The sequence below is a fragment of the Pelodiscus sinensis genome, chromosome 21 (genome assembly GCF_052426305.1).
Source record: "Pelodiscus sinensis isolate ZL-2025 chromosome 21, ASM5242630v1, whole genome shotgun sequence".
Classification (NCBI taxonomy): domain Eukaryota; kingdom Metazoa; phylum Chordata; order Testudines; family Trionychidae; genus Pelodiscus; species Pelodiscus sinensis.
Window position 1 is genome coordinate 25,421,929 of NC_143072.1, and position 21,568 is coordinate 25,443,496.

General features: G+C 70.3%; 1 protein-coding gene across 5 annotated transcripts in view; it reads right to left on the reverse strand.

Annotated features, from left to right (window-relative positions):
• ABR (ABR activator of RhoGEF and GTPase) overlaps positions 1-21,568 on the reverse strand; it is a 76,099-nt gene that overhangs the window by 31,408 nt on the left and 23,123 nt on the right. For 3 of the 5 annotated variants that reach the window (XM_075904338.2, XM_075904337.2, XM_075904340.2), the window contains exons 2-3: positions 9,406-9,590; positions 1,171-1,275 (exon numbers count right to left, since the gene is read on the reverse strand). In XM_075904338.2, the coding sequence (XP_075760453.2) occupies positions 1,171-1,275; positions 9,406-9,590 (290 nt within the window). Of the gene's footprint in view, positions 1-1,170; positions 1,276-4,208; positions 4,683-9,405; positions 9,591-12,283; positions 12,300-21,568 lie in introns of those variants that run through there. The other 2 variants (XM_075904341.2, XM_075904342.2) reach the window with 2 other exon arrangements.

The following is a 21,568-nucleotide window of genomic DNA, read 5'->3' on the forward strand; positions in this document are numbered from 1 at the left end:
CAGAGCCACCGAACAGGGCTAGGAAGAGGTGGGTGGGAGGGCGTTAAGACCCAGCGGTGCCCCTAATTTTCAGGAGCCCTATGCAGCTGCATATTCTGAATCTAAGGATGGCCCTGAGGCTGGGGGGGGGGGGGGGGGGGGGGGGGGAGGGAAAAGAGAGAGGACGGGGAGAGCAGCACCTGGGAACTACAAGCCCCAGCATGCAGTGCAGCCTGCTGCAGCCAGCATGTTGCAAGGCTGCCAGTGGCAAGCAAGGGGTGAGACAGTCTTCAGTTCTGGCACCTGCCTGAGCTTGGCTCAGGCCAAGGGAGGAGTGTGACAGGGTCGAGGCCCACGACACCCTGGGGTGGGGGCCATCCACACTACTGGGCTGGAACAGCGGGGGGGCTGTGGGTCGGGAGTGAGGGGCAGTGGCAGGGCTGGGTGAGGGGGGAGCCCAGGCTGGGCTGGTGGGGGCTGCGGGTCCGGATTCAGCCCCCCCTTCTCACAGCTCGGCAGAGCCCCCCTACGGAGGGCCGGCGCGGCCACGGGCGGGAGCCGGAAGGGGGTGCTGCCTGCAGCCGGCGGCGGCGGTTTGCATGTCCGCCCAGACTTCCCCATCGCGCCGGGGAGAGGGAGGCGCGACCTACTGCGCAAGCCAGGGCGGCCGGCTCGCCAGGGAAGCGCCAGGTGCCGGGGCAGCGCTGGCAGGAGGGCCCAGGGAAGTGGCAGCCGGGCACCAGAACATGGCAAGACGTCTGGCTGCCCACGCAGACACGCCCGGGCACATGTCGGCCCTGCAAGCGGCAGTGGGGACAGGCACCTACGTGTCAAACCCTTCCCCTCGCCCCCAGCCAGGCTTCCCAGCGTAGGGCACGGGGGCAGGCAGGGCCCATTGGCATTAGCAGCTGGGACCCCAGCAGGGATAACCTGACCCGCCGGGCTGGCACGAGACACCCCCCAGCTCCCCCCAGAGACACGCCTGTTCCGAAGGGAAGTCAGGGCAGGCAGCCAGCCCGTTCAGCACCCACCTTCCCCTGGCCCGGTCTCCCGCCTGCAGGACCTGGTATTGGAGGGAGCCCCGGCTCCGGGCTGCTTGAGGGGAGATGAGGAGAGAGGCCGGAGGGTACAGAGCTGACAGCTGGGACAGGTGCCCTGGGACACAGCCCGGGGCCCGCCGGCAGGACTCACCAGCAGCAGGGCCTCCAGCTGGTTGATGTAGATCTCCTCGCTGGCCAGGAAGCCCGAGAGCACCAGCTTCCGCATCTCCAGCCCCTTCCCAGCCTCCCGCTCGCCCTGTGGGACAAGGGGGGGAGGTGTCAGGGCCTAGGCGGCCTGAGGGGGACCCCAGGGCAGCAGGCTGCGCTCAGTCTCTCTGGCCGGCCCAGGGAAGGGAGGCTGGCACGGCCAGGGAGGCGCTTGGCGGAGCCTGGGGCCGGGGAGGGGAGCCCTGGGCACAGCTGGCTTGGGGGCCTGGCCTCCTCCCAGCTGGCAGGTGCCTAGCTCCCTTGGGGGCGGGCATCCTGGGACACCGGCTCCTCCCGCGGGCCAATCACGAGGCCGCCAGGTGTGTTGTGCTCAGCACAGGGACTGGGCCGGCTGCCAGCCTCCCTTGGGCACGGCCCAGCCCCACCCTTGGCGGGCCCAGGCTCTCCCCCCGGGGCACAGCCCACGGCAGCGCCTCTGCACACAGAGCCGGGCTGCCCCAGGGCTGCACCTGGCAGCAGCCCAGGAGCCTGAGACCTCAGCCAGGGGCTGCCAGTTCCTTAGGCACCAAGGGAGCCCCCAGTGTGGGCGGGGCCCAGGCTGATGCCCAGAGGGCTCCTCCTGGTTGGCTGAGAGCTGAAGAGTGGCAGCTGCGCAGGCCAATAAGGAGGGGCGAGTGCATCCGACCCCCTCCACACACACACTTACAACCTCCTCAGACAGGACCCTGCTCCCCCAGGGCTCCGAGCAGGTCCCCTTCCCGCCCAGTGGGGCAGCAGCCCGCAGCCGAGGGCCCCAGCTCCGGAGCCAGGCCGGGCACGGCATTCCTCCCAGCTCGGCGCAGGACCCCGGGAACCTGCAGCGGCGTGAAGCTGGGGCCCCGGGCGGAGGCCGCGAGGGGGCTGCGCCAGGGATCCCGGGCAGCCGAGCACTCGGGTAGCGGCGCAGGCGAGACCCCAGCGCCGCCCAGCTGAGGAGCAGAGCGCCCACAGCCAGCAGCCTGTGGCCACGGGTGGTGCACATCCGCACCTGCCTAAGGTCGCATGCAATTTATTCCACGCAGAGATGGAAAACCATTGGGCTGCACTGCTGGCAGAGCCACCTGCTAGAACACAGACCCTGTTGGGAAGAGGCAGATCTCAGGTGCTAGCCTGGTGTCCCAGCCAGACTAGGGCGGGGGGAAGGGAGGGGAGAGACAGTGGGACCAGGGGACCGGTCTGGACTGGCAGTGGCACCATGCACGGCCAGGTGCAAAGCAGAGGTGGCGGCATCTCAGCCCTGCCTGCAGGCAGCAGCACCCCCCAATGGCCCTTCGAATCGTCCCCACTCGTGTGCAGAATAAAGGTTGTTCTGTGCACTGAGGCTTGTGCAGACGTGCACCACCAGCAGAGACACGCTGCCAGCCGTGGGTGCTCTGCTGAGTGGCATCGAGCTCAGCTTACAGGGGGCATGGCTCCCTACCCCGCACCCTGCCTGCCACGTGCTTGGAGCTCCTCAGGGCCCCTGCTGCTGGCCCTGGCTGCTGCAGGGGCTGCACTGGAGGGTTGCGCCTCCCCCCAACTGGATCCAACGTCCAGCACAACCGCAAGCCCCCCCCCCCCCCCACTGCCTCAGGACTTAGTGCCTCACCCTGGGTAGGCCCCAGGCAGCCGGACCCCTAACCCTTCCCCAAGGAGCTGGCTTGCCCAGCCCTCCCCAGCCACCTGCTTCACCCTCCCCCCCCCAGGGCAGAGGGGCCCTGGAGCCGGCCCACCCTGAGCCTGGAGCTCTGGCCACGGCTGCACACTCAGCCCAGCAGGACCCTGCTGTGACACCCACTGGACATGGCTGGCGCCGCTGGGAGCCCTGACCTGCCCCGGGGCCCTCCTGATGAGCCCCCCTGCCTTGCTGTGGAGGGGCAGGCTCCGTTCGCCAAGAGCCGGCTCCCTCTCCCCTGCCACGCAGCGCCCGGAGCAGGGAGGGGAACTCAGCCACCCCCGACAGACCAGGGTTGCTCCCGCAGGCCCGACTCCCAGTCGCGAGTCCCGTGCCCCACCAGCACCGGCGCCCTGGGCCCCTCCCTGCCCCCAGACAAGCCCTGGGTCGTCAAGGGGGAGCCAGCGAGGCCAGTGCGGTTTCTGGTGGCTTTTACCCACCGATGAGTCACAGGCGCTTCCTGCTACCAGGCCCCCGACCCGCCGGGCCGCACAGGCGAACGCAGCCCCGGCTCCACAGGCCCTGCCCCTGGGGCCCGGACGGGATCCCCGGCCAGGGCCCCGCCTCGAGCCCGGGTCTGCAACACAGGGCCCTGCCACTGCCCTGGAGCCACCCGCCGGGTGGGGGTGCAGGGCCAGGACAGAGTGTGGCCCCCCAGATGGGGGGGGCACCGAGGAGAGACTGCAGGCCCTGGGGATCGGGCCGAGGTGAGCAGTGGCTGCCCCTGCTCCATAGGCAGCCCCCTCCTCCCCGACCACTGCCCCTGAGCCCCTGGCGGGCACCAGCCCCTCCACCCTGCATTGCCAAGGGCAGCAGCTGGTGTTAAAGGCCACGCCCAAGGGCACCTGGCACGTCAGTGGCAGAGCCAGGGGCTCAGCACAGGAGCTGGCCCAGGGCCCTCCCGGAGCAGCAGCGCGAGACGCTGCCCCTGGACACAAGCAGACCCCCCAGCCCACGGCAGGAGAGGCCCAGGCTGCAGCCCTGGGTCCTGGCAGGTCCTGTGCCCTGGCCGACGCACCCACCAAGGGGAGGGGCTGCTGGAGCACAGGCCTGACAAGGGCCCTTCCCCTCCCTCCCGCCAGAGCCCTAACCGCTGACGGAGGCCAAGGCAAGCACCAGGGTCACCCTGCCCTGCCCCCCACCCCCCACGGCAGAGCCAGGGCACGTGGCTGCCTCTGCCCGGGACCCTGGCCAGCAAGCAGGGCAGCCCCCCACACGGGCACTGGCTGCTACGGAGCCCCGTGCCGCCACTCACAGGAGCGCCTGGCACCAACCAGGGCCCTGGACACCCCCCGCCCAGCAACCCCCCCAGGGACGGCTGTGCCCACCTTCTCGCAGGCCAGGAAGGGGGACCCCGGGCCCTGGCTCGTGGGGGTGCCTGGCTCCCAATCCTCTTCCTCCTCCAGGATTTTGTCCAGAAACCCGAGGGCCTCCTCTTCCTCCTCCATGGCTGGCGGAGAGGAAGGAGGCCAGAGGGCCCGGCCCACAGCTCCCGGCGGGCCTACGCCCGGGGGCCAGCCCGGCCCGGTTCAGCCCTGCCCGCCAGCCGCAGCCTGCCGCCGAGAGGAGCCATTACAGGAACCCTGCCTGCGCCAGCCAGGGCAGCCCGGCCCCGGCTCCCCGGCAAGGAGAGCAGAGCACGTTCCAGGCAGCCAGGAGCCTGCGGAAACGCCAGGGCTGTCAGCACAGGGGCGAGGGGCCAGCCCCTGCAGGCGGGCTGCTCCAACCGGCTTAACCCCTTCCCGGCCCCCGCGGCTCCAGCCAGCCCTGCCGCTCCGCCCTGCGCGGCGAGTACGGCACAGGAAATGAACGCCTCGCGGGGCGGGGGCCGCTCCCCGGCGTGTGGCCAGCGCCGCACGCAGGGCAGGGCAGGGCGGGAGCTCACAAGGCAGGGGAGCCAGCTTCTCCACCAGTAGCTGCCGCAGCAGGACAGGGACGAGGGAACGCGGCACCCCCCCGGGGAGGGGACAGGACTCCGAGCACAGCCTTGCCCCCCAGCATGGGCTGCTGCCCCCGCCCCAGAGCCACTGCCCTGCCTGGGGGCTCTCCCCTGCTCCCCCGAGGCGCTCCAGCTGGTCGTGGGGCCCCGCATCCCGGCACAAGGGGGCTGGGGAGGGACACTTCGGTGCCTGGCAGCAGGACTCAGAGGAGGGGACGGGGTCATCTGGGGACCTCGGGGCAGAAGGGAGTGGGCAGCCGGGTAAATCCACAGCAAGAACGCCCTCCAGGCAGCCGTGCAGAGCCAAATCGGGTAGGCCAGGGCTGTCTGCAGGGGCAAGAACCCCGCCATGTCTGCCAGCAGGGCGTTGACTCTGAACCCTACTGATGAATGCAGTTGCCCCCGGGGAACTGCTCAGCCCTGCGCGGTGCTGTGCCAGGTCCCAGAGTGGCGAACAAGGGGTGCAGCCCCATAGCCCACGTCCCCTGCCCTACAGGAGCAAGAGACAGAGGCCTCCTGGTGCCAAACCCGCCTCACGTGCCTTCCAGCCCCGACCCGCACCCCAAGGGGCTGAAACGGGCAGGAGGAGGCCGCAGGCTGGGGGCAGGTAACACCCGTGCCGGGGGGGGGGGGGGGGGCAGGACCGGACTGGGGACGGGTCGGCTCGTGGGAACAGCCCGGCCCCCTCCCGCGTGGCCCAGCTGCAGGGGGCAGTCGGGGCTTTCCAGTGACCGGCCAGCGGCTCGGGGGAGGGGGGACGCAGGGAAGCAGCCTCGCTATTGGAACAGCTGCCGCGTCGCCCCCCCCCCCCCCCCCCCGCGCCAGGGAAAGGGGAAGCTGAGGTTGACACGCTTTGCATGTGCTGCCCTATTGTCTTCCTCCATCGCGCCGGCGGGGGCGGGGGGCCCGGCTCAGAAGGGGTTTCCAGCCACAGCCTGCTCAGGGCCCACTCCGGGGGCCTTGCACAGAGCCTCCAGCCCAGTGGGAGGGCACCCCCCCCCCCGCCCCCCGCAGGGCAGCCTCCCCCCACACGCACCCCCCCCCCCCGCGCAGGGCAGCCTCCCCCCACACGCACCCCCCCCCCCCCAGGGCAGCCTCCCCCCACACGCCCCCCCACCCCCCCCCGCGCAGGGCAGCCTCCCCCCACATCACCCCCCCCCCCCGCGGCCCTCCCCCCCCCTCCCCCCCCCCCCGCGCAGGGCAGCCTCCCCCCCCCCCACACCCCCCCCCCCCGCGCAGGGCCCTCCCCCCCCCCCCCCCCCCCCCCCCCCCCCCCCCCCCGCGCAGGGCAGCCTCCCCCCACACGCCCCCGCCCCCCCCCCGCGCAGGGCAGCCTCCCCCCACACGCCCCCCCCCCGGCAGCCTCCCCCCCCCCCGCCCCCCCCCCACACAGCCCCCCCCCACACCCCCCACCCCCCACCCCCCCCGCGCAGGGCAGCCTCCCCCCACACGCCCCCCCCCCCCCCCGGGCAGGGCCCTCCCCCCCCCCCGCAGGGCAGCCTCCCCCCACACGCCCCCCGCCCCCGCCCCCCCCGCAGGGCAGCCTCCCCCCACACGCCCCCCCCCCCCCGCGCAGGGCGGCCCCCCCCCCCACCCCCCCCCGCAGGGCCCCCCCCCAGCACCCCCCCCCCCGCCCCCCGCAGGGCAGCCTCCCCCCCCCCGCGCGGGCCCTCCCCCCCCCCGCACCCCCCCCCCCACGCAGGGCAGTCTTCCCTCCCCCCCCAATACAGGACAGGCTCCCCACACACCTCCCTCCCCCTCCGTGCAGGGCGGTCTCCCCACCCCTCCTCTCCCCACACACCCCCAGCGTTGGGGCCTGACACCCTCCAGCTCGGCTCCCTCCACCAGGGCAGGCTGCATGTTACCCCGTCCCACCAGAAGCCCCTGTTGACCCCACGCTGCAGCCCCAGCCCCAAGGAACGGGCAGCACCACCCGCTCCAGGGCTCCCACCCTCCTGAGCCCCACAGACAGGACTCTGGCCCCATTCTGCAGCCGCCCTGGCTCCCGGGAAGCTGCCTCCGTGGGGGAAGCTGCCTCCTGCTGGCGGGTCCCAGGCCTGGCCGCTCAGAGGCGGCGGCGGCGGCGAAGGGGTTAAAGCTGCCAGCCCCGGCCTCCAAAGGGCGCTCGGCTTAGCCTGGAACCGCGGCGCAGATAATGGGATTGCAGGCGGAGCCGCGCTGGAGCCGCCAAATCCCATTAGCTCCGGGAGGGAGCGCGCGGCTCCTCCGGCTCCCGGCCCAGCAGCCGGAGAGGGGCAGCCCCCTGGGTGCCCCTGGGGCAGGAGGGGCCCCCAGCGTAGCAGGGGCCTGAGAGAGCAGATCCGCCGTGCCCGGGCGCCGCACAAGCCGGGGCTCCAAGGGCCTCACGGCACCGAATGCGGGGAACATGCCCTTGCTGCTGCCCCATACCCTGGGGCCAACCACCGGGCCAGGGCTGGAGAGGATGGGCTCAAGGGCCTTCCCGGGGCTCTAACCGTGCACGAGCCCTTCGGGCAGGGCGCCCCGAGCTGTGAGGGGCAAAGAGGGCAGCACGGGGGCAGGGCGGCCCTGCGGCTTGGTCCTGGGACCCGGAGGGAGAGCGAGCCACACCCAGCCCTGCGCCTGTCCCCAGCCACGCAGCAGCTGCCACCCTGCCCAAAGGGCCCTGATACCATCATGCAGCGCCAGCAGCTCCGAGATAGGCCCAGCCCCGGCCCAGTGCGGCTTCCGCCGTCACTGGCAGCATCCCCCCGCCCCAGCATCTCCCCGCCGGGCCCAGCTGTGGCTTTGGCCCAAGCCGTGCGGGGAAGGAAGAGGCACCGTGCCCACGGACAGGGCAGGGCCAGCCCCAGGGAAGGGGGGGGGGGGGGGGGAAGAGCCAGCCTGGGCCCAGAGCAACACGGGTCCTCCGGTCCACGGGCAGTGGAGACACCCACGGGCCCACGACATTAAACCCAGCCTGGGCCCTGCTCGCTGACGCCACCTGGTGGGGAAACAGCGGCGGGAAAGGGCTCGGGTGGGGGGCGGAAGCCGCCACGCTCTGAATCCCAGGGAGAGCCCAGGCAGGTAGGCAGGGGCCGGGCCGGGCTCAAGCAAACTCATTCCTGCTGGCCTCTGGGCCATGCCAGCCCTGCTGCAGGCGGGCAGTTGGAACCGGGGTGTTGCCGGCCAGGAGGGTCCCCCCCTTCCTAGATCCATCCCCCAGGCCGGCCCCTCACCCCACCAGGGAGCTGCCCCTTCGCATTCACATCTGATCCTTTGGATGAGGCCAGAACCCTTTCAACGCCACAGCCCAGCCTTTCCTGGCACTGCCCTGGAAAGGAGTCCCAGGGAGTCGGTACACCGGCCTCGGGCCCCTGCACCTCACGGCCCCGCCATGGCCCCGCAGCAGGCCTTTGCTTCCAAACCACACAGAGCCCCCCCGCCCAGAAGGCGCTAGACGCTGCATGCCCATGCAAGGAGCCAGGAAGTCAGGCTGCACGGCTTGTTCTCCAAGCGCCGCCACAACGCCAAGAAACGTCACGCCCCCGAGCCTCCCAGATGCGGGCACTGCCCAGACCCGACCCTCCCCCCATCTCTCGGCTCTGCCTCCAAGAGAGGGGCCAACCCGGCTCTCCGTGAAAGGCCTTTTCCGCCTCACCACACTGGCCTGAAATTGACCAGACGCCTTCCACGGCCCCATCCCGCCCGCTGCCACTAGATGGCACCTGTGGCCCGCAAGAGAGGTCCCCGGCAGCCAGCTGCAGATGCGGCAGAGCGGGGAGGGAGAACAGGTCCCGCCTGGGCAGCTCCATCCACAGCAGCAGCAGCCCCCACCCCACCCCACCCCCTTCCTGTGGCACCCATGCCAGGGCATTTAGGGTCAGGCCTTGGCCCTGCACCTCAGGGGGCAGGAAGGGGGGGCACCCCCATGCCGCTGCCTTGCGCCCCCAGCCGACAGGAATAACTGTCGTTGAACGCCCATCCACAGGGGGCAGAGAGGGGGGGGTCCCACTCCACCCCCGGCTGGCCCCAGAGGTTCCAAGCTCCGCAGCCTCTCCCGGAAATGCAGCTGGTGCTGGGGTGCAGAGCAGAAGCCGCGTACCCAGTACTGTGCCCGGCGGGCAGACTGAGGGAGACAGGCTGGGGGGGGCCAGAGACCCCGGTGCACATCTCCTCGGGGCCGGACCCTGCTGTGCAGCAAGCGGACGGCTGCTGCGTGGCTGCCGACAGCCCTAGGAGCTCTGCAGCAGCTCCTCCCTCCGGGGATGGCCTGCTTGGCAAGCCCTCCTCGCACAGTGCCAAGGAAGGGACGGGGCCCTGGCCCTGCCTGACTGCACCGGACACTCGCCCTGCCCGGAGCCCCCAGCACCGCGGGCAGGCCCCAGCCCTCACCCCACACGCAGGGGGCAAAGAGCAGCCATGCAGCTCAGCACCCCACCTCTCAAGCCAGGAGAGGAGGGGGCTGAGCTGGGAAGGTTTAGAATACGAGAGCGGGGGGGAGCCAGGGGGCTGGACCCCTCTAGCTCCAGCAGCCCCAGGTCCCACAGGGCACAGAAGCAGCAACCCCTTCGCCCCCTGCTGGGCAGAGCCCCCCAGGTTCCGGCAGCCCCAGCGCAAGCACCTACCCCCGTGCCCAGGCCATCGGCGGGCGTGGGCGAGACGCCGTCCCCGCTCTCCTGGCCGCGGGCGCTGAGCTGGGGCGACATGGTGGGCGACTCGTCGATGTAGGGCATGGTCTCTGAGCCCTCCGGCGGCCCCTTGGGCTCCTCATTGCCCTCCGCGTCGTAGTCCTCCGCCCCGTAGTTGAAGTCTGCCAGGAGGAAGAGGAGAGGCCGGTGAGTGTCGGCCACCAGGGCACCCAGGGAGGCATAGCGCACCGGGCGCTGCCGGCCCCTCGCCGCCATGGCGCTGCCCCGCGGGACTCCCCAGCTGGGACAGGGGGCTGGCCAGGGGCATGGCAGCCAGGGGCTAAGCCATCAGGCATGGAGCCACCCCCAGGCTCCCCTCCCCGCTGGGGAGAGCTGGGAGCTCAGAGCTCTCCCTCCCTGCTGCACCATCTTGCTTTTTATAGGGGCTGGGGGCGGGGTTCCCAGGAGGTGAGGTCACTTCCCAAGCTCCGCCCCCTTGTTTTGACTCCCGCAGCCAATGGGCGTGTGGCACCAGGACAAGGTGGGAGCGGAGCAGCAGAGAGTGATGTGCAATAGGAAAACACTTCTCCACCAGCTCCCCCCCTGCAGCTGGGCAAGGCCTTCTCCCCACTCTGCCAGGGCCCAGGCCAGGGGGGCCCGAGGGCCCCCAGCTCTGAGCCCCCCGAGTGCACTGGGGCCAGCAGCTGAGCCCTGCAAGCAGCTGATTTCCAGGCAGAGGGCTGCTGGGCGCAGAAGCCCCACACCACGATTTTAGGGTGCTCCAGTCAGGCACTTGGCAGAGACCCGGCTGGGGGGGAAGGGGTCAGCCAGGGCTTGCCCCCCCAGTGGTCAACAGCTCCCGGGTGCCCTGCCACACAGCCCCCTCCACTGCAGAGAGGGAGCCACCCCCACCAGGGAAGGGAGACGCATGTTCCCCCATTCCGAGGGGGCTCCGGCAGCACCCGTTCCCCAGTGCTAGGCCCCAGCTGGCTCATTAACCTACGAGGTGCTATGGCCGGCTCCCCGGCACACTGAGCCAGGCTGCCCCCTTCCCCTCCCGCTGGCCACACAGCGCCCAGCCAAGCCCCCGGGCACCACCGACACACGCAGTTAACAGCTGAGTCCGGGCTCGGCCAGCGCCCCGCTGCAGGCCGAGCTGGGAGGGGGCAGGAAGAGGAAGGGGGCGCCGTGGGAGGGGGGAAGGGAGCCAGCAATCCGTGTGAGGGGAGGCTCCTCTGTAGCCTGCCCCCACCATGCAGAGGCGCCATGCAAATCTGTTTCCGCCCCCCCCCCCATTCCTGCACACTCAGGAGCAGTGAGGAGGGTGGGCCTGGGGGCCAGGACTCCTGGGTTTTCTGTCCAGCTGTGCTGCCGTCCTGCTGGGCGGCATGGGTAAGTCGCTACCCATCACTCCGTGCCTCAGTTTCCCCTCTGGACAAAGAGGGCGAAGGCAGTGCTGGGAAAGTCATTAGCCCGCCTGCCCTCCCCCCCACCCCTGAGGTTGTGGGACAGCATCTGCCCAGCCCACCCCGGCCCCCAGTGGCGCTCGCCCCCAGCGCAGCAGCACAAAGGGCGAACAAAGCAGCCCAGCCACAGCAAGGACAGTGAGGCCGGGAAGGGCGTGGGGCTGCCAGCCCTGGGGTCGCTCTCCCGGCCCCATTCACTCCTGGCCTCTCTCGGCTAGGAGCAACAAGCCCTGGCTACCTCTGCTGCAGATGAGGGCAGGGAGGCCTAAGGGTTGGAGCCGTGCTCGGCTCTATTCCCCCTGGGCTGAAGAGCTGGGGAGCGGAGAGCCGGTCTGCTCCCATGGAGATGGCAGCGGGCAGAGGAGGTGAATGCAGCAGCCCTGGGGTGGGAACAGAGGGGAGGGGGTGGTACCAAGAGAGGAGCCCGTGGGCAGGAGGCTGAAACTGGGGGAGGGGGGAGCAGGATTTCGGCCAAGCAGCAACTCTGTGATGTGGCCTGCAGCTGCTGGAGATGCCCCGGCTTGGCTTGCTGCACTCCCCCACCCGCCCCAGCTCTCCCTTCCCCAGCAGCAGTGGAGCAGTCACTGACCTTGGCACCCCTCGGGGCGAAGCCGCCCGCCCGCCAGCACTGCTCAGACCAGAGATGGGACTTGCCGGGGACGGGCACCACCCCGTCCTGTGGGACGTGAGGCAGAGCCAGGGCGGAGAGCCGGGGGAAGGCGTGGGGAGAGCCGGGAGCGCACTGGCAATCAGAATAGGCCTGGGAAATGGGTTGAAAACGGGACTCCCCGAGATGTCACCCCAGCGTGCCCCTCCAGCCCCGCCCCCTGCGTCAGGTGCGGCGCAGGCGGCGGGTCGGGCTCTACGTGCCGCATGCAGCGCGGACGCGGAGCCGCTCGGAGCGAGGGGCAACGGCGTGCAGACACACCGGCCCACCGGGAAATTCCCGGTATCCCGCCAGGCCAGTCCGCCCCCCGGGAGAGCCCCGAGCCTGCCCTGCCAGCTGCTGGCCCTGCCGCTCCGGCCCAAGGCGGGGGCTTCACTGCCGGCCCAGGAGAGGCAGCCCAAGCAGCCAGGGTACCGGGACTGCCCTGCCCACTGGCCCAGGCTGCTGGGAGGGCAGTGCCAGAGAAGCCAGCCAGCTGCCCACTGGGCCAGTGGCAAAGGACCTGCCCCAGAAGCCTGGGTGGCAGCCAGAGCCCTGCTTTCTGGCCACTGCCCCATGGCAGGGGGCACCCAGGCCCCTGCCCCAGCAAGCCCTGAGGGGTACCTGTCCTGGCGCAGCCTTAACCCCCAGTTCACCCCGGGGGTCAGTCCCCCAGCTGGTGCTCCTCTCCCCAGGGTGAGACTCAGGGCCCAGGAGATGGCCAGGGCCCCCCGCTCGGCTCAGCCACCGCTCCACTCCTCACCCGGGCTCCAGGCTCCGGCTGGGAGCAGGGGAAGAAGGCGTGCCAAGGGGCACATGGCTCCAGAACCGGGCCCACGGGCCCCCCAAGCCTGTGGGAAAGAAACACCCTGCCGTTACCATGGTCACCCCGCACTGACGGAGCCCCCAGCCCTGTGCCCGGCCCACAGGCCGAGCAGAGCTCTCCGAGAGCCCACGCCCTGCTACAGGCACGCAGTGCCCCGCACTGAACACGCCCGGCCGAGACCCCCCCTCCGAAGCCAGGCAGGGCAGAGCGCCCCCCTGCACTGAGCGTGCCCAGCCCGGAGCCCCCCGCGGGAAGCCAACTCCCTCAGCCTCGCAGCCGGCTGCTGGGCCGCAGTGAATATTTCATTGCAATTTAATATTTCAAGCTGATAAATCTTTAAATCAAAGAGGGTTTTAAAGCCCTCCCGAGCCAGAGCCTGTGAGCACGAGCCAGGGAGGGTAGAGGGCCAGGGAGACGGGGCAGAAGCCCAGCAAAGCCACACCTGCCCCCCTCACAGCTCAGCAAGCGACCCGGTGCGCTCGCAGCCTGGAAGACCAGCCCTCACTGCCCAGACAATACAGCGCGGTCCACAGAAGGGTCCCCGCTGGTCTCGCTGAGCCTGGCTCCTGTGGCCGTGTGAACACGCATGTATGTTTGTGCACGCGTGTACACTCACAGGTGTGTGAATTTGGGCACAGCACGGCAGCCCAGGGTCCCACTGCATGAACACGTTCCAGCTGGGAACTTTCCCATCCCTGGAGCAGCGGCCCAGGCCCCCGAACTGGCTGCTGGCAACGCCCCAGCAGGCTGCCAAGGGAGCAGCCAGGACACCCACCGGCGCGCTCCTGAGTCAGCCTCGTGAGCGGCAGGGCTCCCCCCCCCCCCCCCCCCAGCCACGCACGCCGCCTCCCAGACTGCTGGACGTGGTGGGGAGAAGGGGGCAGCCCTTGCGCACATGCGCATTGCACATGGATCACACACGCATGGAACACACATGGATCACACACGGCACTCGTGAATTTCACACACACACACACACACACAGAACATGGATAACACAGATCTCACACATGCATGGCACTCATCCATGAATTTCATACACCTTCCCCCGAACATGGCTTGCACACGGATCTCACACACAGATAGCACTAACACATGAATTTCACACACACACACACACACACACACACACACTCCGAACATGGCTTGCACACAGATCTCACACACAGATAGCACTCACACATGAATTTCACACACACACACACACACACCCCGAACATGGCTGGCACACGGATCTCACACATACGTGGCACTCGCACAAGACCTTCACACGCACAGAACAGAGCCCTTGAGAACGTCCTGATCCGTTCGGGGCCCTCCCGGCCACTGGCTCTGGGTAGTGAGTCCTGGCCATATGCAAAAATACCCTAGCACTTGTCCGAGTGGGGCAAGAGGCGGATTGTTCTCACTTTAGGGGGGGGTTTTGACTCACTTCACTCACTTGGTGAAGGAGTTTGAGAGAATTTTAGAGCAACAGCCTAGATCACCCGGGGAGAGGCAGTACAAGCTCTACCCCGTACCATCCAGGCTGAAAACCAAGGTTCCTTCTAACATTTTCCACCCATGTGTGGGATAAATTTTGTTACGTGCACCAAGGCATGTGTGGATGTGCACCACCAGTAGCTGTGGGTGCTCTGCCTCAGCTGGGTGGCATTTGACTCTCTCTCTCCAGCCACCCAAGTACTCAGCTTACAGGGACCACTGCTGGGGTACCCCCTCACACAGTGCTGCCGGTGCCCCCCAATGCCAACCTCCAGCCTCCTGCCATCCCAGCCCTAACCTCCCACTCACACAGCTCTGCTGGTGCCCCACAACCCCAACCCACAAGCCTCCTGCTATCCCAGCTCTGCCCCCCCCCACAGCTCCGCTGGTGTCCCCCGATCCTGCCCTCCCCCCCACCCCCTGAGTCCTCTCCTGCCCCTCTGTGACTCCCCGTGGGCCGCAAGCATCTGCCAGCCCGTCCCAGGGTGCCGGACATGGATCAGCCTGCGGATCTCACCACCTCCAGCCCCTTCACACCTCCGCCGGCTGCTTTGGGCAGCTTCCCCCCTCCCCCCCCCGTGCCAACCCCCCTGGGCCGGGCTGGAGAGCGCCCGCCTCCGCTCCCGCACAGCCAGCGCTCCGCCACGCCTGCCTGGCCCGCGGCGTGAGGCCCGTGCCATCGCCATGGCAACTGGCTCCTGCACCATCCTGCCGGCTGCCAGCTCAGCCTCCCACGGCCGCCGGGATGGGGGAAGGGGGGGGCGTGCTCTCCCCTGCGCCATCCCACGGGGCGGGCACCGCGCGAGTGGGGGGGGGCAACGGGGCAGCCGAGCCAGCATCCCGCCCCCCAGCTCAGCGCGGCCCTGGCGTTCAGCGAGCACAGCAGTGGGGCCAGACAGACAGCGGTGGGGAGCCGGGGACGGGGCCTGGCCACTCTCACGGGGCGTCCCCTCCCGGCCGGCCGGGGGTCGCAGAGCCACGACCCCAGCGTGACAGATGCTCTGCCAGCAGCAGCCCGATGCCAGGGCCAAAGGCAGCACCATCCCATGTCTCCTGCCTCTGCCCGCGTCCCCCGCCTCTCTCCCTGCACTCAATGGCTCTGTCCCTCGACAAGCCCCCTGGGGCCATGGGGCAGGGAAGAACAGGACCCGTGATTAGCAGCCACTCCTGACCCATGGCCCCAGTTCCTATTCCCCCAGCCCCTCCCGGAGGGGGCAGACGCCCCTGGGCACAGTATCCCCGAGTGCTCCCCCGAGGACGGGCCCCTGCCAGCGCAGTCGGTGCGGCGGGGGCCACGTCCCTGGCTCCTGTGCCCCGCCAGCTGCTCCCGGTGCCCCGCCAGGAATGCACATGAAACCCAAGCACGACGCCATGCCCCACCGCCAGGCACACTTCAAATGCCATGGCCAAGGGGGGCAGCCACAGCAGGGCCCTACCCTGCCCACAGAGCACCGTCCCCATGCCACACAACCCAGCCAGTCCCTTCCCTCCCCCCACTGCTCCATCCACAGCCGCCTACAGGGAGGGGCAGGTGCTCGAAGCAGGGCAGGTGGGTCGGGGAGGCAAACGCCCTCCGGCTACCCGCCCGAGTGAGCAGTGGGCGGAGGGGAGCAGGCCGGGCACTCAGAGCCCTGGGTATCGGAGCCGGCTCGGGGAGAGGCAGCCAGCCTCAAGCTTCAGGGTGGCAGGGTGGTCGTGGGGTCAGGAAGGATGCTCACTGGGACCAGATGGGGGCAGGAGCCTGGGTAGCAGAGCAAGGTGGGCAGATGAGGTTTGTGCCAGGACAGCAGGTGCCGGCTTAGAGTTAGGAACATGAGCAGAGGGACAGAGACTCACCATCGCTCATGGTGCCCGCCCTCCCCCTCCACCAGCCCGGGGGTCAGGAGCTGCCCCACGGAGCCAGGCCAGCCTGGGCAGAGGGGGTCCGAGCCTGCTCTGGCAGCAGGTGCAGCTGGCTCTTGAGGCTCCAGGAAGGGGTGCGTGGGGCAGGGACACACATGCGTCCCCAGGGCAGGCGAGAGGCCCAAGGAGAATCGGCCCAGCGGGAAGAGCTGGCGCCATCCCCGAGAATGCCCCCAACCCCCATAATCCCCTGCTCAGTCCTGGGCCCGCACTTCCCGCCCCACACCCTTATCTCCTGGGCCCAGAGACAGCCCAGCCGCCCGCTGTCTGCGAGGCCCGGCTGAGAGCCCAGGAGAGTCGGGGAGGGCGGCTTCAGGGCACGCCGGGCTCCCCAGCGGCACAGGCCGGCTCCAGCCCTGCCACACAGGGAGAGGCGGGTTCAAAGGCAGGCGCAGCGTGGTCAGCCCCCGCCCCACAGCCTGGCACCGGGCCGCCTCCAGCCAATGGGAAGCGGATGAGAGGGCCGGGGAGCCCTGCTGCTGGGGCGGGAAGTCACGGGGACAGAAAGGTAAATGCTGGGAGATGGCCCCCCGCTCTGCCAGGGCCCCCAGCACCAACCCGCAGCTCCGGCCAGGACAGCCTGGGCACCCCCTCACACAGCCCCGCCGGTGCCCCACAGCCCCCTGCTACTCCAGCCGCAGGCTCTCTCCACGCCCTCTGCTGACGCCCCTCAAAGCCAAACTGCCCCCCCCTTGCCCCATTGTGTGTCCTGGGCCCTGCCTCATTGCTGCCGGCGTTCGGGCAGGCGGCGGGGACGCAGCATCCGTGGAACACGCGCCTGCCCCCTCCCCCCACGCCAGCCAGGTCAGGTGCAGTCTGGGGGTCCCCAGCCAGCTGCCGGCCCAGCCATGAGCCAGCCCCATCCCGGGCCCCCTCCGCCAGGCACAAACGTTCTTTCTCCCTGGCCCCACAGCGCCAGGACGCAGCCTGGCTGACACGGGCCGCGGGGAGCCCACCGCACACACACTCTGCCCATCATTGCGCTTCGCTGAGCGTCTCCATGGCTGTGGGGAGCCGGGGGACAGCGGGCGGCTCACCGTCAGCAAACAAGGGGCAGGAAGCCTCTCCCGCCCGAGAGACAGGCTCCCCCTCCCCGCCGCGCTGCAGCCGGGCCTGCTGCCTCAGCTAAAGGCAGCTCAGAGCAGGAGGGAGCCAAAGGAGGCAGGAGTGAGGCTGGCCTGAAATGCCCTGGCACAGGGACCCGTCTGGGCCCGTGCTGGGAACCCCAGCGAGCGGCTCGTCCCCGGACCAGCAGGGGAACGTGAACCAGCATTCCCAGTACGCTGGCTACTTGCGCGGCCGCTCAGGAAAACCCCCCGAGCCGCCCCGCTGATTAGCAGGGCGCCCACCACCCGGTTGTGCGTTTCTACTGGTGGTGCACATTTGCATATGCCTCAGTGCGCAGAGCAACATTTATTCCGCACGCGGATGGAAAAGATTAGCGGGACCACTGATGTCACGTGGACTGGCTCTGAGCCCTTCCCCCAGCCCGCACAAATCCACATCGGGGAGCAGTGGGCAGTGACTGCCCTCCGAGCACCCCCTTTGCCAGCCCCGGCAGAGCCGTGCGGAGAGGCGGGCCCTGGGTGTCTGCTTTTGGAAGGAAGTGACCCGGCATAGGGCATGGGGTGCCTCCTCATGCCCCCGTTCCTAGGTGGCCCTCCCTGCACCCCCTCCCCCACGGCACCAGCCGTCTATGCCGCTAGGATGGGGACTGACTGCAGGAACATCACTCAGGCCTACGCCCCCCCTCCTGCGGCCATCTCTCTCCTGTTCACCAGTTACTCCCTAAGCATCAGTCTTACTGGCGTGCTCACGGGTGCAGCGGTGAATCGGCACAGCCTGGCCGGAGCAGCCCACGGCGCAGCCCCCCCACCCGCAGGATCCCAGGTAACCGCTGAAACGTTACTTTTAACTTTGTAACCGTGAGTTTACATCCCTCCGCGGGGTGCGGGGCGCGTTAACCAGAGGCAGCGACGCCTGACCCTTCCGGTCCTCCTCCCCCTCCAGCACTGCTCCCCCGCAGACCCGCTCTCCTCCCCACTGCCAGGCGCTGGCAAAGCCCTGGCCGGGCTGCACGGCGGGACCCCCAGCACAAGCCTGCCAGCGCGGCGCAGCCCCGGCAATGCCCGAGGAGCCCGCAGCACAGGGCTGGGCAGACGGGGTCCCGGCTGCTCCACACACTGAGCCGAGCTGCACAAGGCGAGCACCTGCGCGGCTGGGGGCACCGAGACTCACCCCCGCCCCGGGCTAGGGCGCAGCAGCCAAGGGAGCAGCCGGGGTTCTGGGCCACCCCCCACGGCGAGGCCAGGTCATTAATGCCCCGCACGCCGACAGCGGCTCCCCTCGCCATGGGCGGGGGGCGGTTCCGGCGGCTTCACGTCACGGAGGGAGAGCGACTGCACATTGAGGTCAGTGCTTGCCCGTTGCCGGGCAAGGCAGGAGGACCCGCCCCACACCCGCCGTGCGGCCAGCCCTGTGTGGGGCCGCAGGGCCCTGCACCCTACGCAGCCCGGGAGGAGGGGAGCCTCGGTGCAGCCGGCTCCGCCCGTCGCCAGCCTGCGCCACGTGGGCCCTTCGCAGCTCACACCGGCTGGGCACAGCCCTGGGCAGCCTCCCTCCCGCCCCACCTGGAGGGTCAGGCAGCCGTGCGGCCCGTGACGGTCTCCAGGGCAAAGCAGCAGAGGGAGGAGAAGGCCCCAGGGAGGAATTTGGGGCAATGGGGGTACCCAAGAACTCCCGTGTCGCCCTTTCCTGGGCTAGCACCCACCAGTCTGAGGCAGCTTCCTCCTGACACGGGATTTCGGCCCGGGGGAGCCTCTGCAGGCTCAGACACCCGCGGGCTAACAGGCCGGCGGCCCCAAGCGAAGGGGAGTCTGGGAGAGCAGAACCCGGGGAGCCTACGGGCCCCTGGGTGGCCCCCAAAAGGCTCCGCTGAGGGGGGGGCGGGTATTTGGGGCTTGACTCCAGGGAGCAACTTCTTTGGCTCCCCCGTCTCGTCCCAGGCCTGAGCCAGGCGCCCTGCCGAGGTGACCTCCCCAGAAGAGAGACCCTCCCAACGGCGCTTCGGTCCAGGCCCCTGCCCACCCCCTCAGCTGGAGGAAGCCACAGGCCCGACGGCCACCACCTGAGCCCGAGCCACAGGCAAGTGGGGAGGAAGGCGCCCAGCCACAGCGGCTCCGCGAGCTTTCTAGGCAGGCAGCCCAGCACGCCCAGGCCCCGGGCCCCGCGCACACGGACAGCAGGAGCCCAGCAGGGCCTGTTGCCGCTGGCTGCCACCCGAAGGAGGCTGCTGAACCCCGGAGGGGAGAACTCACCCCACAAGGCCGCTGCAGGAGTCTCCGGGCCCTGCCTACAGTAACAGCTCCCGCGCGCTCCCTCTCGTGACCCCGGCTCCTGCCAGGCTCGAATGCGCTCACGAGCCACAGAGAGACGCGGCCGGCGCCCGGTGTGACGGCGCCAGAGCGCAGAGCCATGCCAGCGGCTCTGAACCCGCCTCGCCCGCCACAGCCTGGGCTCCGGGCAGCGCCCCTGAGACTAGCAGCAAGTCCTGGCCGGGGCTGAGGGATCGGCAGGGCCGGCCTCGACAAAGCAGCCAGCTGGGCACAGGGCGCCCCTCACCGCACCCCTCCTTGGCCCGGCCTGGCTTCCCCGCCCCGGAGCCGGGATTGCCTGTCGCGCCACGCTCAGCCCGAGGCCTGGGACACGGACACACAAGCCACCAACTTAGCTTGCTCCCGAGGCAGCCGCGACGCCTGCGAGAGGCCAATGCGCCCACGGCCTCTGCCCCTGGCAGCCCCAGCGAGGCCAGCGAGGCCTGCTCTCCAGCTCGCGCCGCACAGACCCAGCACCGGCCTCTGCGAAACGCCGCGCGGAGGCTGGAGCCAGGGGAGCAAGGTGGCGTGTCCACGGCCGCTCTGAACGCCAGGCACCGGACTAAGGCTTTCGCTCTGGCCTCTGACCGTAGTGCCCAGCCAGACACCAGGCCTGGTCGTGCAAGGGCTTTGGCGGGGCCCCGCTGTCCGGGACCCCTGGCCACTGGGCGTCGGGAACCACGTCTGACCCTTAGACAGACCCCATGTGAGCGACTCCAGGTCACTGGGGCCAGAGTGAAAAGTACAAACATTCCCCCCGTTGCTGTGCCCGCCCTGCCCTGTCCTGCCAACTGTGCCAGGCCTGCCCCTCGCTGCCAGGTCCGCCCCTGCCCTGCCAGTCCCCCATGCACCCTGAACCCCCTACCTACCATTCGCCCCCATGCAGCCCGTGCCTGCACCTGCTCTGCCACTCACCCCGTGCCAACACCCTGCACTCCCAGACGCCCACGTCCAGCTTCTCCGAACTCCAGCCGCAGTCGCTCGGGTGCCCTTTGATCTGGAGCCCACGCTGGGGCAGGACGCAGTACGAACGGTACAGCCAGGCCACGCCACGCAACGCCCCCCCGCCCCAGACCCCGCCCGCTGCGCCCCGCCTCTCGCCGTCCTCCGCAGCTACCCCCGGCCGTCCCCCACGACTGGTCCTCCCCCTGCCCGGAGCTCCATGGCTCCGGCGCCAACACGGGAAGGGGCAGTGCCCCAGCAGAACTCGCGCTTGGCTGCCTACAGGGGGCCCCAGCTCCGGCTCTGTGGGCTGGCCAGGCCCAGTAGCGGGGGCTCCCCAGGACTGGCCTTGCTGGGGGGCCGCCCCTGCCCCCAGGGTGCCCCAAAGCTCTTCACAGGCCTCAGCCCGGCCCGGTGTGAGGAGAAACCCCGACACCTGCCCCAGCCCACGCGGCAAATCAGCCCCGGGGGGCGGAGACAGAGCTCAGGGCCAGGGCACGTGGGGGAGCCCCCACCGTCTGCCCTGAGTCAGAATCAACGGGCAGGTTCTGGCTCCCGCCTGCCGGAGGGGCTTGCTGCACTGACCCAGCCCCGGGGCCCAGCCCCCCGCGGGCCTGTCAGGCTCCCCCCCAGTACGGGGGCCAGGAGATCCCCTCCCCGCGCCCTCCAGGCAACCCCTCAGCATACAAGCCCCGCGCCCCGCTCCCTGCCTCAAGGCGACCGCCCCACCACTGCCACGAGGGGGCACCGGGAAGCCGCCCAGGCCAGGGGTAGCCGGTGCCGGCAGGGCTCTGACCCGGCAGGGTGAGCCGGGGGCTGGCCTGTGCGTGCAGGACGGGGGCGAGCAGGGCCAGGCCCCCAAGCGCCCAGCTCACCCAGCGAGCAAGGCGGGACGCTCGGCGCGCACGGCCCTGGGGTTTCCGCCAAGCCCCACGGCCCCACTCGGAGCAGCGGCAGATGCGGCTGCAGGAGCAACCCCCGAGCCCCAGGGGTCTCCGCCCGGCCCCCGCGGCGCGCGGCCCGCTCTGGGGCTGGCAAGCGGGCAGGTGGCGCGGCCACGGCAAGCGAGGGCACGTCCCCAGGGAGAGCCTGGCCATGGCCAGCCCCCCGAGGGCAGGGCTGTGTGTCGATCCCAGGGGAGGGCCCCCCCAGTGCTGCCCGCTTGCCCGGCAGCCCTGCCGTGCCCGTTTGCATAACCCGGCCCTGGCTGCCCGGGAGGTGCCACCCCAGAGCCGTGGCACTGTCCGGACGCCAAGGAACGGGGGAGCGATTCCCGGAGCAGCCGGCCAGCAGGAGCGGAGCACACAGCCCCGGGGCCAAGTCGCCACGGCGCCCGGCTAACGACGCCGGCTCGGTGCCACCCTCGCCGGGATCCTCTCCCCCCGTTCTGCCTGGCGGCACGCCACAGTCCAGGGGGGCCGGGCGCGCTGCCGCCGGGCCGGGGAGGCGCTCGGCACCGCTGGCACCGTGCCCCCAGGTGAGCGTCCCCCTCCCCCAGCCCTCTCCGAGTCCCGCAGCCGGA